The sequence below is a fragment of the Molothrus ater genome, chromosome 8 (genome assembly GCF_012460135.2).
Source record: "Molothrus ater isolate BHLD 08-10-18 breed brown headed cowbird chromosome 8, BPBGC_Mater_1.1, whole genome shotgun sequence".
Taxonomy (NCBI): domain Eukaryota; kingdom Metazoa; phylum Chordata; class Aves; order Passeriformes; family Icteridae; genus Molothrus; species Molothrus ater.
Genome location: NC_050485.2, coordinates 14,470,343 through 14,486,626, shown reverse-complemented (window position 1 = coordinate 14,486,626; position 16,284 = coordinate 14,470,343). Strand labels below are relative to the sequence as shown.

General features: G+C 38.3%; 1 protein-coding gene across 3 annotated transcripts in view; it reads right to left on the bottom strand.

The window, feature by feature from the left end:
* The window catches only part of NRG3 (neuregulin 3), a 394,400-nt gene that overhangs the window by 25,415 nt on the left and 352,701 nt on the right, over window positions 1-16,284 (bottom strand). For all 3 annotated transcript variants that reach the window (XM_054515517.1, XM_036385191.2, XM_036385192.2), the window contains exons 5-6: window positions 9,343-9,445; window positions 4,263-4,389 (exon numbers count right to left, since the gene is read on the bottom strand). In XM_054515517.1, coding sequence (XP_054371492.1) covers window positions 4,263-4,389; window positions 9,343-9,445 — 230 coding nt within the window. The remainder of the gene's footprint in view (window positions 1-4,262; window positions 4,390-9,342; window positions 9,446-16,284) is intronic.

The window sequence follows — 16,284 nt, the reverse complement described above, 5'->3', positions numbered from 1 at the left end:
CCTGGTGTTATGCAAACCAAACACCCATCCCTCCCCTGGCTCTACTCAGCTGGTGCTATGCAAACCAAAGCACCCATCCCTCCCCTGGCTCTACTCAGCTGGTGCTATGCAAACCAAAGCACCCATCCCTCCCTGGGCTCTACTCAGCTGGTGTTATGCAAACCAAAGCACCCATCCCTCCCTGGGCTCTACTCAGCTCCTCCCCTTCAGTGATTCCCCAAAATAGTGAAAGGCCCAGAAATTCACGTGGCACTGGAAGAGAGGTGATGTGGGGATTCCATTTCAGAAAGAACTGAGAAGCAGAGGGGTCAGCTTGAAATTACATTCAGAGAGGTTGTCTCAAGGAGGAAAAGAGCCAGAGATTTTTCTGAGGGGGCTGAGCTTGCACAAAAGCTCATCAGGTGGTACATTTAACATCCTTACTGTTCCCCTATGTTTTGTTGTATGTTTTGTTGCCAACACTGCCTCTAGACAGAGGACAGTAAATTCAGGTTTGTCTATTCTGGCAGTTCTTCCTAAGTAGCCATGTGATACAGAAATGGGAAATTTGCTCTTGATCTCAGCTGATAAATCAAATGGCAATTCATTTAAACCCACAGAGTAGTCCTTTAAAGATTTAACATATCTCTAGCTTGACATATATTAATTGCATTTCTATCACACTGAATGAAAAGATTTTATTTCCTACTACTAGGAACAAAAGGCAACAAGATGCAAAAGGGACATTTTTTTGGTCCCTCATTATAAGAATGTCAGAAACCTGAAGCTAGTGGTTGCAAGCTACTAGAAACAAGTGTAGTGAAAATTGAAACCACACAGAACAGCATGAAAAGCATATTAACCACCTCAGAGGGACAGTGATGGGAAATTAATAGATCCCCTTAGTATCATGGGAGAAGGTATTAAAAACCATGAGGATGAAAAAGGCCACTTTAAAAAGCCATGACAATTCTCAGAATCACTAAAGGAATGTCAAGGTTTCAGCTGATCTTTTAAATTTTTTTTCCATGATATATTTACCAAGTTGTGAGAATTTAAAAAGAAACCCTTAACTTCATGTGGCTCCTGTAGGAATCAGGAGCCACCCCAGCTCCTCTTGCCACCTGCATGGTGTGTGAGGGTGCACCAAGCACTTGTCTCTCTAGATGGGGAGAAGGGCAATTTCCTTCCTTTTGATTATGTGGAGACCTGACTGCTGCAGTCCTTTAAATATCTCTTGAAAGCAGGATGATCTCTTTGGGATGGGGTACATAATACTTGGGAAGCCCTAGGCTTTATGCATTAGGTGAAATGAATCTCAATCTCCTGGGTACCTCAAAGATCCTGGATTAAAAACTGGCACATCTCTTCCTGGCTGAAGAACTATAGCAAGATTACCAGTGCATTAGTCTTTAAATCCAAGAGGCTAGAAACCCTAGCAAGAAACACCTAGCAAGAATTTAAGTGTGTTGCTGCCAGAATGTTTTGGAAAAGCAGTGGACTTGGAGGAGATTCAGGAAATCCTAGGAGCTGTGTTCAAACAGATATTTATGAATCCTTCTTACAGTACACAGTATTTTTCATCTAATTTGTACCTCTAAGAGAATACTGAAATTGCTACTGAGGATAAGACAGGTGAGCACAATTACCAGTGATGAGCAGCGGGACTTTGGAGAGAACACAGCTGTCCTGACAAAATCCACCCCTTTATTTCACTTTTCAGAATCACAACTGAGCAGAGGCAGGGAGTGGAGGAGATGTAATACACTTGAGTACAGGAGGAAAAATTACTTCACTGAGATTGGTCAAGGTCTTTATAGTCACAAACCACTTGAAACCTTGTCTGCTATACCCTGGGCCTTGGGAAATAAGTTAAAGCTCCTTCTAAAGTAACACATTTGGAAAAATAGATGGGCCCTTTACTAAATATAGCAACCTCTCAGTCAAAAGGTGATGGTTCTTTCAGAATAGTCATCAAGAATAAGGAACCTTTTGCAGCTTTTCTCAGGTCTCCACAAAAGCATTTTCCTCTGCAGAAGAAAGAGCTGTGTGAAAAGCATGAAAGCATCACCAGGTCTATTGAAAGAGACAAGAGAAAAATCTGGGATTATCTTCTAGGGAAAGACAGAAAGGTGGCAAAAATGGGAAAACACTCTTGCTTAAAGGGGGAGCACGTGGAGTGAGAAAAGAAACAACTTCCAGGATTACCTAAACCAAAATGCCAGACTGGAGGAATAGCCTCCAGAAAGTAAGTGTCCTCATTTGTTTAAGTTTATTTATTAGCTCCTGGCAATGAAGAGAACTAGGATTTCTCCCCAGGCCCAGGCAGTGGCAGCTGCAGATGGGAATCCCATCCAGGCTGCCTGCTGCCCTTTCCACCCAGCAGGTACACCCGAGGCAGATCTCTGGTCTCTGAGGGGGAGTCACTCAGCCATTCCTACAAAATACCTTTCCAAAGTCCCTTCTCTGCTGCCTCCCAAACCCCTGCCCTTTCCCCCCCTCCAATCTGTCAAGTTTTGTAAGTATTTCATGAGCTGCCTGCATGCATGCCTGCACTAGAGTCTTCCTAACAACAGAAACTGCTATTACACTGTTAAACTGCATCCTGCACAAGGTCATTCTGTTTTTCTTCCTTCCTATCTTCCCAAAGGGAAAATGCATTAATGGCAAGGAGAAAACAGTTGCCTGCAAGCAGCTACAAGGACAAGAAAATGGTGTGTTAATTACCAGCATTCATAATGTCAGGCTGAACAGAAATAAAAACTGAAAATCAAATTTGGATTAAAATAGTAAATATAACAATAGTGTTCAATCTCTGTGTCCAGAATGTATGAACTGCTCTTTCAGCCATTATGGCTATGGCTGTGGCAAAAGAAAATGACAAAATATTGCACTGAATTACAGTGAGAAAATGCCAAAGAGCATATTCTTAGTGTTAGCCAAGACTTATTTCATAGGATAGAAAAAAAGGATCATGAACTTTACCTTTTGCTGCCATCATTACAACCAACAACACTCCCAACAGCTCTTTTTTAGGGGCTAGAAATAATATAAGGCCGAATGAACCGCAAGCAAGAGAAAAAATTGCACAAGGTTCCCCAAAATGTGATTATGTGAATTTAGTGGAGCTATCTTCTTTCTTGGAAGAGTATCTATTTTTCCTGAATTACAAAGCATATCATGAGCATAGGGGCACCACAGCAGTGAATACAGAACTTTCAGTGAATACAAGCAATGCTCTCACAGCCTCTCTGTCTTAGCAGGGAGGCTCTGCTGACTCTAAATTGGTTAAAAGCGCTTACATTTATCTTTAAATTAATTGGATGTGAACTAGGAGCTTAGAAGTCATTGGTTAAGTGGGCATGAGTGCTCACTTTTGCTAAACTCCCACTATTTTGATGGAATCTGGCAAATAAGGTAGTCATTCCTTTAAGCAATACTAAGATACTTTTTTTTTTAAAGGAGTAAATAATTTAGAAAGGTTTTATATATCTTTTATATTTTCCTATTATATTGCTTACCAGGATCCTTCTTCCAAAGGCTTTGTTCAAAGTAAGACAGTGCTGATTGTGTGTGAGCAGGAGAAAGAGAATGACATATACTGAAAAATATCTTCCTAAAAAAATACCAGGGCTAAATAAATTGGTTGTCTTCAAGTTCCTTATTTCAAACACGCTTTGCATATTTCATGATTGTGAGACTGTAATGACTTACATATAATTACATTCAGAAAATGATTAAATATATTTCAAATTTAGTTTGAACAGACTAATTTCTTTCTGTAAACTAAAGTACCTTTAAATAAAGACCAGAAAAATGAGACCATCTGCACGGTCTTCCCTTGGGCATTTGTTTACATGTGTAAATTTAGTTCTAGATTTTGAGTTCACTCTGAATTAACTGTGACAAATCTCTGCGTTTTTTCCTGCAGGTTCATAAATTATTGGAAGGTGTGACATCACTTAAGTTCAAGGACCCTCACTACACATACAGATATCTATAGGTATTGCAGGAAAATATAACAGTAATTTCCACTGCTGAATGCAGAGCTGGGGGGCTCAGCAAACTCTGCCACATGAACCAAATATACCAGGATCCATTGAAATAACTTTAGCAAAAAATCCCTGCTTTCCATTAAGAGGCCTGATAGAAAACATTTTATGAAAGGGGTGAGAATTGTGGCTCCCATTGCTCAGATGTTAATAGCAGCATGACGATGTGCTGCCATCAGCAGCAGGAACTCAGCCAGGCTATTAAGTGCTGTAGCTGGCAGGATTACTTACATTTTGCAGCTGGACTTGGCTTTGTGCCATACACTCTGACTTTGCCATCATGCTGGAAGCATTTAGGCTGTAGGTTTTCCTATTCTGCGTTTCTTTCAGCTGTTCGTGGATCTGCTTGGTTTGCTTCCTGCAGAGAGAAATAAAAGCCATGTAAGAAAGAGCTCGCTTGATCTTCTGCTAGAGCCATGATACTTTTATAGCCACAGCTCCCTTTGTTCAAAACTTCACCAAGCTAGCCAGCTGAGCTAATTCACTGATGTCTGATACTCCAGTGCAGCCGTTGTTTCCTGGCAAGGCTTAACAAAGGGGAAAAAAACCCCCTCTCTTGTGTTTTAAAATACCTTCTATTCTCAGATCACTATAATAGTATGCTCGTTGTGCTAGTGCAGGGTTTTGTAAGATCATCTATTGCACATTTAACAATAGCTTGCAAGTCAGCGTGAATAATAAAAGAAACATTTTGCTCTGATTTGGAAAAAGGGTTTTGGCAAATAAAACAGGCATTAGCCCCTGCTGGCTATAAAAATTGATGAAGAATCAAAGATTTCTGCTGGCTGATTAGACTTGACCTATAACACACCTTGTATAGAGCAGCTTCTGCTTATATGCTTAAACCTGGAAAAAATGTCAGTATGGACACTGAGAATGCGTTTTTGAGTTATTATACTATAATCCACCCTGTCAGAGCTAGGAATACCTCTGGATGAATCCCTTGCATTATTCAGGAGATAACTATACTGTTAACAAAGACCTTCTGCCATACTGTATTGAGTGGAAGTGACAAACAGTTTTTTAAGTTCTGTACATGAAAGAGGATATGAGACAGTAAACTTTAAATATTACTTTTATCTTCTGCAAAAAGTTATCTTAGCTGGGCAAAAACTGTTAGCAAATACATTTAAGCTCTTTTATCAGTTTCTTTTTTGTTTTTTGTTTTTTTTGGTGATAAGCTACATGGTCTGGGACTATCAGCTTTAAACAATGATGAGCAAAGACTTCACAATATAATTTTAACTCTTTCCTTTCCTGCTTTCTTTCCCTCTCCAGTAGATGCATCTCCAGCAGTGAGCCTTCCATGGCCTTGGAAACAACCCAGGAATGTCAAGGACTCACCAGTAGCAGCATTTCATTATACCACCAGCAGGTTTTGGACAGCAACTGGTGCTGAGCCAAACTGCCAAAGGAAGTGATTTCTGGCAAGTATTTTTAAGAGTTAAAGAAAATACAGCCTTTCTATACTGAAATTTGAATTTTAGCAAAGCAGCTTCAGCAGCATTTTGAAAAATTTCTTGTGATTTGATTTTGGAAACCCTTATGACATCATTAAGCTTGATAGAATCTTGTGTCAGTGAATTTGACACTGAATGAAATATAAAATTAATCTGAATTTCTTATTCACAGTGGAATCTCTGTCTACTGCTGGAAACCGTATGAAAGCAGAAGAAAATGACTTATGTGTTCAGTGGAGAGGGCTGGGAGAGAGGACAAGTTCCCTCAAAATGACAGTAAGTGGTGAGAAGTATCACAGTTCAGATATTCAATTTTAATAACATAGTTTTAATATTTCTTGAGTCCCTTAGTTTTGGTTCAGTGTGACACAATGTAAGCATTTGCTTGAATTCAACCAATTGTAAGTACCTGTTAGATGTATTTGTTACAGCTCGTTTCCTGAGTACAGGTCATAAGCCATAACAAATCCAGAACTCCAAGCACCTCTTAGGCTTTCTACTTGCATCCTATTTTGAAGCAAATGGAAAGGAATGAATTTATATTGTAACCATGTTACAAATATGAGTGGCATGTTTTGAGTATTGCTAGGAGCTCAGAATTAGTAACATCTATGAATAGAGGTAGGTGAGGAAATAATTTCTCAAAATAATTTCACAAAAATGTTCAAGATTTTCTTTAGCCAAAACTGGTAGAATAAATATTAGAATAATCTAAATAGATATATTATCTGAAGAAATATAGTGTCAAATTAAATTAGTCAGTTGAGTCTGAAACATCTCTTTTAAAAATGTTTTTAATATCCACTAATTTTTGAATCCAATGAAATTGAACAATTTCATTTGTAAAATGTCCAAATGAGCTCTTCAGCTTCTCATAAAATTCCAGGGGAGATTAATAAAAGGAACTTTAGTGTTTTTAAGAACAACTATTTTCTGACCAGCTAAATTACATCCACTTAAGGAAGTTAGCACATCTATTCCTATGTCCTACTGGAGAACCAGCCTCTTGCTTGGTCTCCAGAATGGTTATGGAATCCTCAGGAATTTTTGGCATGACTTTATGTAAGGTATGAACAATGATAGTGAAACATGATCACAGCATCAGATTTTGGGAACCTTTCATACACATATAAAATGATAATTTAATCAGGAAAATAACAAACATTTTTGGTTTTATTTATAAAAATAAATAGAGTTGTTTCTATATTTATAAACACGTGTAAGTAAACTGCAGAAATTCAGCCTCACTACTGTAGTCTTTAACATTACAATTGAAATTCCTGAAGGTAATTTGCTGAGAAAAACAATCCAATCATTAATTTCCTTTTATGTTCATGCAACCTAACATTAATATCAGGTTTATGCATATTCATTTGGCCAAACTACAGGATACACAGCTATAAAACTAGAAATCATTAATAATTCAAAGTTACTTGCTGATTAATAAATTTATTTTATAAGTTTTGTTTTCAAACAAATGGGCCTTATGTGTTCTACTTTAGAGTTATTTGGCAATGAAGTGTTCTTTCTTCAGCAAGAAATAAAGTCACTAGTCATTTGTAAAAGTCTAAGCTGTAAAGGGCAGCCCATTACTGTACTCTTCATCTGCTGCTAACACTTCCAGCACTTTCTTGATTAACCTAAAAGGAATAATTGGAAGGGCACAGAGTTTAATTATAGTCCTAAACTTTCTCAGATTGAGTCTATTTTAAAAAAGGACTTTTAATTCAATGGCTTATAGGGAAGTGACTATTTCTAGCAGCTGGTATTATAGAATTGTCAGACTAAGTAAGTCAGGATCTTCATGGAAACTTCCCTCTTAATGGATGCACTATTCAGAGTTTCTAAATCTGTTAGCAATATATTCTACATTTTTTGTACGTCAAATGAAACCCCAAGATAACCCTTGGATAATTCTTAAGCACAGTCAGGGTCCATATGCCTGATAAAGAAGCTCCCAAAAACCTGCTGACTCAAAGTTAACATATGGTAAGTGTTGAAGCACTTCAGATCCGTTGGGTTTTGCATCCTTAAGACACCGGCCAATGTTACATTTACAGGTTTACCTGGGCTCCATGAGACCCAGCCCAGACACTTTTATTTCCTCTTTGGACAGCACCAGATGGAGCCACAGCCAGGGTGTGAGGGACTGATCAGCCTCCCTTGAACACCATCTGAGGCCTCCTGACTGAACCTGAGGTGCTCATTTTCTCCTAACTCTCCAAACTTCAGTTCCCAGAGTCTGGCACCAGCCCATTTCAGCTCTTCTCAGTAACTCTCATATTTATAATGCAGACAAAGCCCCAGACACAACACCCCCACCTGCTCCTGAGTTATGATGCACTGTTGTCCTGTAAGTTCCTCTTTCAAATGTTATTCCCACTCATTATTTTCAGACTTAGCTCTCCTCACCAGCTGATCAAAGCCAGGGTGCTTTGCAGGCTGTTCCAACCCAGCTCTCACCACTCCCCACAGCAGTGCAGGAGCAGGAGGGGCCCTGTGAATAACAGGGGGGCTTATTCTCAGGATGCTCAGCCACTGACTGCATGTTCCTCCTACTGACAGTCCCATCCTGCCTCTCTGAAACTCTCCTCATCAGCAAAACCCTCAAGAAGCCTTTCCAGGGAGATTCTCACTCCTTCTTCTAAGATGTGCAGATCTGAGATGCATAATGACATTCCCAATGGCAGTGCCAGAGTGCCTGTCTCTGCTCACATTTACACTACAGCAAAGGAGTTGGCAGGGAGGAACTGTCCCGCCAGTCTGTCCTTCCCAGCTGGCATCATGGTCACTCTGGATGTCCACACAACAGTTAACAAAATCCCTCAAGACATCAGAATAATTAGGAAAAATTGTGAACTGACTCAGATCTCCACTCATGGTCTACCCCTGAAGTTTGAGGGGAAGAAAAAGGGGTAAAAAACACCTGGTAATTCCCCCCCCAATAGAAAAGTCAATTTAAGTATTTTTCTAAATAAAACCTAATCCTTGTTAGATTTACTACACATTAAAATAAATTCTAGAAAGAGGGTTTCAGACAAACATCCAAACTTTTAAATAGTGCCATTCTTCACATTTTTGATGCTCAGCCACCCTGACTAGCCTCATGCAGGTACTTTTTTATATTGATTTGTGTTCTCTCATTAACTCCAGCTGGAATGAAGGATGACCACCATATAGAAGATATTTATTGATACAGGGGCACTGACAAGCATGTCATGTAACTGCTATGAGGTTTTTGCAACTCAGATTACACATATCAAAATAAATATTATAAAATAATATTCAGTCGGGAAAAGAACAGAGTGGACAGTATTTCACTTGAAAATAGTTTAGTCCAGATGATTTCACTACTTGAATAGGTCAAAGTGCTTCTGTGTTACAGGCACTCATATGCATCTTCATCAACAGGCTGCTGTATTAGCTACAGGTTACAGATATCTGCAGAGGACTTGTTTCTACATTTCTAACTTTACTTTTGCTCTCAGCATACAGAAATGGACATTCAGGGATATGAAATGAAATGCAAAAAAAGGAGATGGTATGTTTAACCTATTGTTTTCAGAAGAGCAAAGTGATTATTGCAGTGATGGTAAATGACACAATTATTACTATCAAAAAAAAAAAGTGGATATGACACAATCTATTCTTTTGTGATATCAGAAAATAGAAAGAATGTACACACATTGCTCCTGTCTATGTTTTGGGGAGGACTTCTGGCAGCCATGGGGAACTGCTGTAGTTGGACCAGAGAAAACAGCCACTTCAGAAGGAGGGGAGAAGCTGAAGGGCTGTAAGGCTGTAAAGAGGACAGCAGCTAAACCCCAGACACAGCAGAGGAAGGCTCTTACTTTGTTTTGAAGTAGAAGGCTGCACACAGCATGCCCACCACGACGATGCCGAAGACGATGCAGGCGATGGACAGCACCTGGCGCTGGTACACCTCCTCGCTCTCTGTGGGCAGCAAAGGGCACGTTAGGCAAGCACAGAACACACCTGCCAAAAGGCAGCTGCAGCACCTCATGGCTTCACTAATGATGCACAGATTCTTGGAGATCTGGCCTGGATAAATTCCTCCACAGAATGGGTGCTTCTCTGAACCTCCCCCCCTCTAGTAAGGTTCATGCAGCTGGGGCTTCCTCAGAAGTTTTAGAAAATGGCCCCAGTACACTCTGAGAGATACATAGTAATGACAGTCAGGACAGTTTAATCTTTTCTCTGCCATACATGCTGTTTTTCAGCTTTTCTTAACAAAGATTTTACCATCAATAGGATAAAGAGTCCTACCACCACGGAGTTTTTTTGGCCTAAGGAAAGAACAATCAGAGCTCTTCTGATGTCCCACAAGAGTCAGAGTCCTCCTTTAGCTACCCCAAAAATGTAAGGGTTTTTTGATTTGAATGAGTAAGGTTTTTTGATTTGATTTAGGCATTGATTACAATGCCTTGCTCCCATGTCCTGAAGCTTATGCAAAACACACCAGAGTAAAAAATAAACTCAATGAACTTGCATGGAACCCAATGACTCTCTTGCTATGAAGCACCAGATATTGCTTTGATAGGTGTTTATTTTAAAAAAAAAACAACAGATTTTCTTTATAAATCTCATAATATTCTAAATAACTTTAAAACAGTAAAAGAATGAAAGTAAAAAAAAAAAAAAGAAAAAAGCTAAGGAAATAAGAGAAAACACTCCTTCGTGACAGCAGACAGGAGCTCATAAGCAGCTGGAGATTCACACATTCAATTCAACAGCTTCTTAAGCATTAGATTTTATGTTTATTCTTCCAACCACTTTTCTAGTTCAAAATGTGAACATGCCAAAGAGATTGCCATCTTCAAAGATCAGTTTCTCCAAACATGCAAAGTGCAAGCCAGTATTTTCATCCACGAATTCCAGGTGGAAAGGCAACACGTGGCATTATCAGAGCACAGTCCAAGCCCTGGATGCTGACAAACCCACACTTCCTGCCTAGGCTGGAGCTCTCAGTGCAGGCACCCCCATCCATGGGAACACCAGGCACACACGCCAAGTCGGTGGCAGCAGCTCCAAGTTTGGAACTCTCAGGTTCATAACAAATATTGTATGAAAACACCAAGGTAAATCTAGGCAAATCACTAAAGACTATGTGCAGTACCCTAATCAGTACTAATTAATAATTTTACAAGAATGAATATCACAGCGCTGTTACTAAACATTTGGAATCTTAAGCACAAGCATCTGTCTCTTTCAAGATCCAGTTATTATTTTGGAAGCTATTAAAAATAAAATTACAGTATCAAATCTTGATTTTTTTAATTACTTGTCTACTTGCTTTCTCAAACAACACTACAGTGATCTAAGATAGAAAATATCCTCAGCTTCTGCTGACATTTCCCCATCATTTAAATTTGAAATTCTAAAAATTGTATTTCTAAAACACTATCTTAAAAATTAAAAGAAGCAAATAGTTTTTTCACCTGTCTAAAATATAACTGGAGAACTTGTAATTCAAAAGGAGATCCTGTTCACATTGCACTAAATGTGATTCCAGTACAGCTTTAGGCCTATTCCTCTCAGGGAGGTACAAAATCTGGATCTAGACAGTAAATCCTTACTGGCACTGAACTAAATGTTTGGGGTTTAATGTCTTTTGTTTTGTTTTGTTTATTTGTTTGCTGTTAAAAGCAATTGTGCAAACAGAGTTACCCACCTCCTTCCATTTCCACAGTAATGCACAAATCTAACAAATTTGAATTCTTACATTGATGTAATCACACTGAAACTTATTCAAAAACTCTTCATTTCAGCAATTGTTAACCTGTTCTGCCTGAATACAGATGTCAGCACCTCCTGCCTAAGCCCCAACTAGACCATACACAGTTATGAACTGCAGTTTCACTTAAACATTCCATATAAATAACAATTTAAAAAAATCTGGTCATGAAAATAAATTGATTTGAATAATGTGTGCACTAGGCTTAATTTTGATTTTCTTTCAACAGTCCTCATTAAATACTTTATTTTTTCTCTTGCTATTTCTTTTTGAGAAATTGTGAGTTTAATACAGCTATGCTCTTTTGTCAGTCCTGAATAGCGATCACTGCCTTGTTAAAGATGCTTTAGAATAAGCCTTGCCAAGATAAAAGCAATTCAGAGACCAGACAATATTATCTTGCTAAAACAACTATGCGGAGTTTTGAGTCTTTTGTGCAGTCAGATTAATCCCTGTCACCAGCTTTCAACACATGTTGATCAATATTTTCTCTCCTTTTTGTTTACTTTGTATAGTGCATATTTAAAGAAGTACTTATTGATTACCCGTACTCTATTTCTCTAGGCACCTTTGTTCGTTTTTTACATCCTGTAAATATTTATTTATGTATTGGATTCCACCATTTTTTGTCTCCAACATCTTTAAGTATAATCAGTTTGGCATTTTTCCATTCTCTAATCTGCTGCACTGGCTTTATTTAAAATTCACCTTCTTACTAACAGCAATGCAATCTGTCCCTCTCTGCAAACTGTGAAGATCTCCTCATGGCTGCCTTGATCTAACTTCACTATTGTGCTAAGCAGAGGTAGCACAGCTGAGATCCTTTCCAGACAAGGAGCATCAAAAATGGCTTGAATCTGGAGATGGCTGTAGCCAAGCACTTGAGCCCTCACAGAACAGAAACCTGGAGAAATCCAAAGTGTAGAAAAGAGAAGAACTGCAAATTCCTTCTCCTTCACTCAAGGATTTGCATCAACTGGTGCACACACGTATTTACATATGGAAACTAACTTCCCAAGGTAAACCCAAGTGTGACTGAAATGATAAGTCTCTCTTTATTCACATATATTCATATATTCCTTGTGAAGTACATCACCTCAATTACAGTCTGTTGAAACAAATACTCTCAGGAGAGGATTCCTCATTTAATGAGCAGCCAAGAAAATATTCTGCTAAAAACCAAAATATAAACTGCCATGGGTACTCCTGGATAATCCACTGGAGGATTAAGACTACAGAATGTGAATTTCACCAAGGATTCAAATTGCAGAAAATAAACAACCTCTACTGTGAGAAATACAACCACAGTGCTGAAAAGTAATGTAATAAACTGTTTAGATGCAGACTATTTGTTTAATAAAATTATGGAAAGAAAGGTCTTCTCAAAACTAAAATAAAGACAAACTCACAAGGAACATGGTGCCTGTTGCAAGGCTGAGCTCTCAAAGAAAAGTCCCCATGCACTGTGTGCCCTGTTACATGTGGAGCCCATTCTCAATTATGCTGCTGATTGTTTCTTCTTTTCCAACCTGCTATGAAGTTTTCTAAGCTTATCTCACTCATTTGCTGCTACTATGAAGCACAAAATTACTACTGGTGACCCATTGCTCACAGCACAGTTAAATTTCACATACATTATGAAAAAAAAGTATATGTTATATTCCAGGTACTGGGGGTTTGGGTTTTTTAATTCTCTTGCTCTTTAAAATTTACAGACTGTATCCTGTTTATGCAAATGGAAAGACCCACTGAAGCATACATGTATGTCTTTAGAGGATTAAAAAGTGTAGGGTGGACACATTTTTCTCATGACAATCATTTCTAAAGGATATGGTTTTTTTATTGTACATAAGCTGAAACTGGTCTCTTCTTTTTGACTTTATTATAAAAGGAAGAATGCTGGTACAAGGTCCTTGAGTACGATTATAACCATATTACTGAGGAAAAAAATTAGTTAATTAAAACAGATTATGCTAGGCTTTGTCAGCACCTAAATCCACAATATCATTACCAGCCATAATCACTGGATCCTCTGGTTCTATTGTGTGTTTGGAATTGAAATATCTTTGAAAGGGATTTCAAATATGAAGAACAGCATTGTGCACATGGCCTACACAAAACAGTAACAAAACAAAAATAGTAACTTTCCCCCTTGTGCTTATTCCAATGCCTTTTGAATAAAATCTCAATACGGTCACAAGCATCACAGAGAATAATTACTGACTATTCAAACCAAGCCAACTGAGAAATTACGACATTTACCATACAAATGCATTACTTAACCTTTGCTCTGTGAAGAAAAAACCCCCCATGAAAATGAATAAAGGCGCAGATTAATTTTTATGCTGAAATTTTTACTCCCAGCCCCAAAAGCACAAACCCTAGCTGCACCCAGCATCCCCTTACCTTCCTCACTCCCTTCTCCTAAAAGAACCCACTCTGCATTACTGCAGGTAACAACACACTACAAACAAATATGGGAAACCCTTTATCTTGTCATTGGTACACATGAAACCCAGTAGCTTTCCATGTGCACAGAGCCAGCTTTTCCTCAACAGATTACAGGGCAGCAATAGATTACAGGCAGGGCTTTGGGGGTTTTTTTGTCCCCATGCAAAAACTGAGCCATGCAGAGGCAGTGAATTGGCGCTGTGATCTCTGCTGTGACCTCACTGCCAGACTTTTTCCATTTCCCTCCATGCCCTGCCCATGCCTTTCCTGCCACACCTCAATTCCAGATAGTATTGGAATATCCTGCAGAGCCAGACCCTCACTTCTGAAGTGAACCTCAAAAGTATCATTTGTCACTTAAGCTCTCTTTGGTGTCCAGCAGCCTCAAAGTGCCACAGACGACAAGGGAGGAGGAATACATGGAAGCCTCATCCACAACATCAAGATTTTTCAATAAAATACAGATTCCCATAAGATAAAAAAGAGTAGTTAAAGCATGTTTCTCAATATAGGTAGATTTATGTGTGAGAAGTACTGAACTATATACAGCATTCTAAATTTAATTCATGAAGAGAATAAAAAAAGCCTGCATGTTCCACAAAATCTGTGATTGCCTCAGCATCAGACATTCCACTCTCCCAAGAGTTTTCTCTGTTCTTGCACTTGCAAAAACCTACTGCACAGATTCTCTGCCATATGCTGTGGCTTGTGCTAAGGCAGAGAGAAAAGGCTGAGATGCTACAAGGCACAGTTCACAGATTTCTTCTTTGACCTTGAGTAAGTCAAGACCCTTGTTCTTTCTGTAACCACAAGGATATTGCCTCTTCCATTGCAGAGATTAACATGACAAAATGCAATATAAACATATTAACCTCTAAAGAAGTCTTTGCAAATACATGATATAGATAAACCCACCCCAGACAACTCTGTTTCAACATCTTTAAGGGCATATGGATTACTTCACATAAAATATCATGGTTTTTTCTAAGTCTCAGCTACTTTTAAAAGACACCAAGTTTTCTTCCTTAAGACTTGGGTCTGTCTGGGTAGAATTTCCCTTTTAAAAGGGATTCAAGACTCTTAGGTTCCCAAACCAGAAGCAGAAGTTTTTATCTGCTATCGTTTACAGAGAGGACAGAGTCAAGGTTAATTGCACAGATTTCCATCTCAGACTGGGAACAAAGCAAGCTGACTTCTGCTGGCAGAAGTTCATAAAATATTTCACAGTGATTTTTTCTTGGGAAGAACTGTTAGACAATTCTGATTGTAATAAAGATGAACAAAATAATTTTCTTCTGCTAGTGGAATGTCCATAGCACAAGGATTTTAATGAATGCAAAGTGAAATAGATGCAGCCCATTATATATTACAACTGCATGATATTTACATCATTTGACTTTTGGCATTTAACCCTGGTGAGATCATCTCCTGCATACACAGAGATGAAAAAAGACAGAAAAGGAAAAAAAGACTGTTCAACATGTCTGACTGACCTATTTTGAGTACTTGATTCTACACCATTAATGCTACACTGGCACTGGTTTTGCACGAGATTAGAAATAAAGCGATGAATTAGGTGTAATCACTCATCATGAAAAGGGATGCAAAGCTATGTGCTCTAACTCTGAGGCTGAGCTCTCAGTGTTAGGTTGGTGAGTGAAAGGTGAAATCTCAATCAAAAAGTAATGGAAATAAATATCCTCAAATAAAATGAGCTGAATGCTGAAGAGTTACCTGCAAAAAAACCCTAACAATCAAAAAAACAAATGTATAACCTTACACAGCTCTTGTGTTGTCTCTGGTTACGGCAGGAGTGAAGATGCCAATATCCTTAGTAAGTACTACTTGTTATTAGGTGAAAATTTGATTAGCACTTTTAAACAGCAAGATCTTATTTCTGAAGGTAAATTAATTTTAACTTGGGTATCCTAAGAAACTATCTTTTCTGTTTATCTGCAGGGAACTTGGGATTTGTGCCAGCTACCTCCAGAACCCAAATCTAACAAACTCTCAAAGCCATATCTAAGTACATTCACTACAACATATTCATTGAATTTTAGGCTTGAAACAGCCCCATAGGAAGCGAAGGGATGAGAGGTAACCTTTTCCTTTCAAGAAAAAATCTTGTTACAGATTCTTTTGTATTGACAATTTACAAGTAAGACAAACCAATTCTATTACAAACTTTATCTATTTTCCTTTTATTTCCAAGATGGATAAGGTCAGTCACTAACCAAATTCACTCCCTAAATCTCATCAGTTCTCTGTGTGCAAGCGCTAATTTTCCTCGCTGAACAATTCAGTTTTAGAATTTATTACAATAATTCTAAGTTTCTCCAAGACTTTCTACTGTTGCAAAACTACACCCAGTATGCCAACCTGTAATACATTTCTATTATATACTAATAAGAATTAAAATTTCATATGAAGCTTTCCTTTTTAGCCTATTAATTCTTGATACAATCTGAATATACATGTTTTAACTTGAGTTCTCTAAGTATAAGAGAAAGATAAATATAAAGGCCATTCTTCCTCCCTCCCCAAATTTAATTTTCAGTGTGGATATAAGGGAAAAAATTTATCTGGG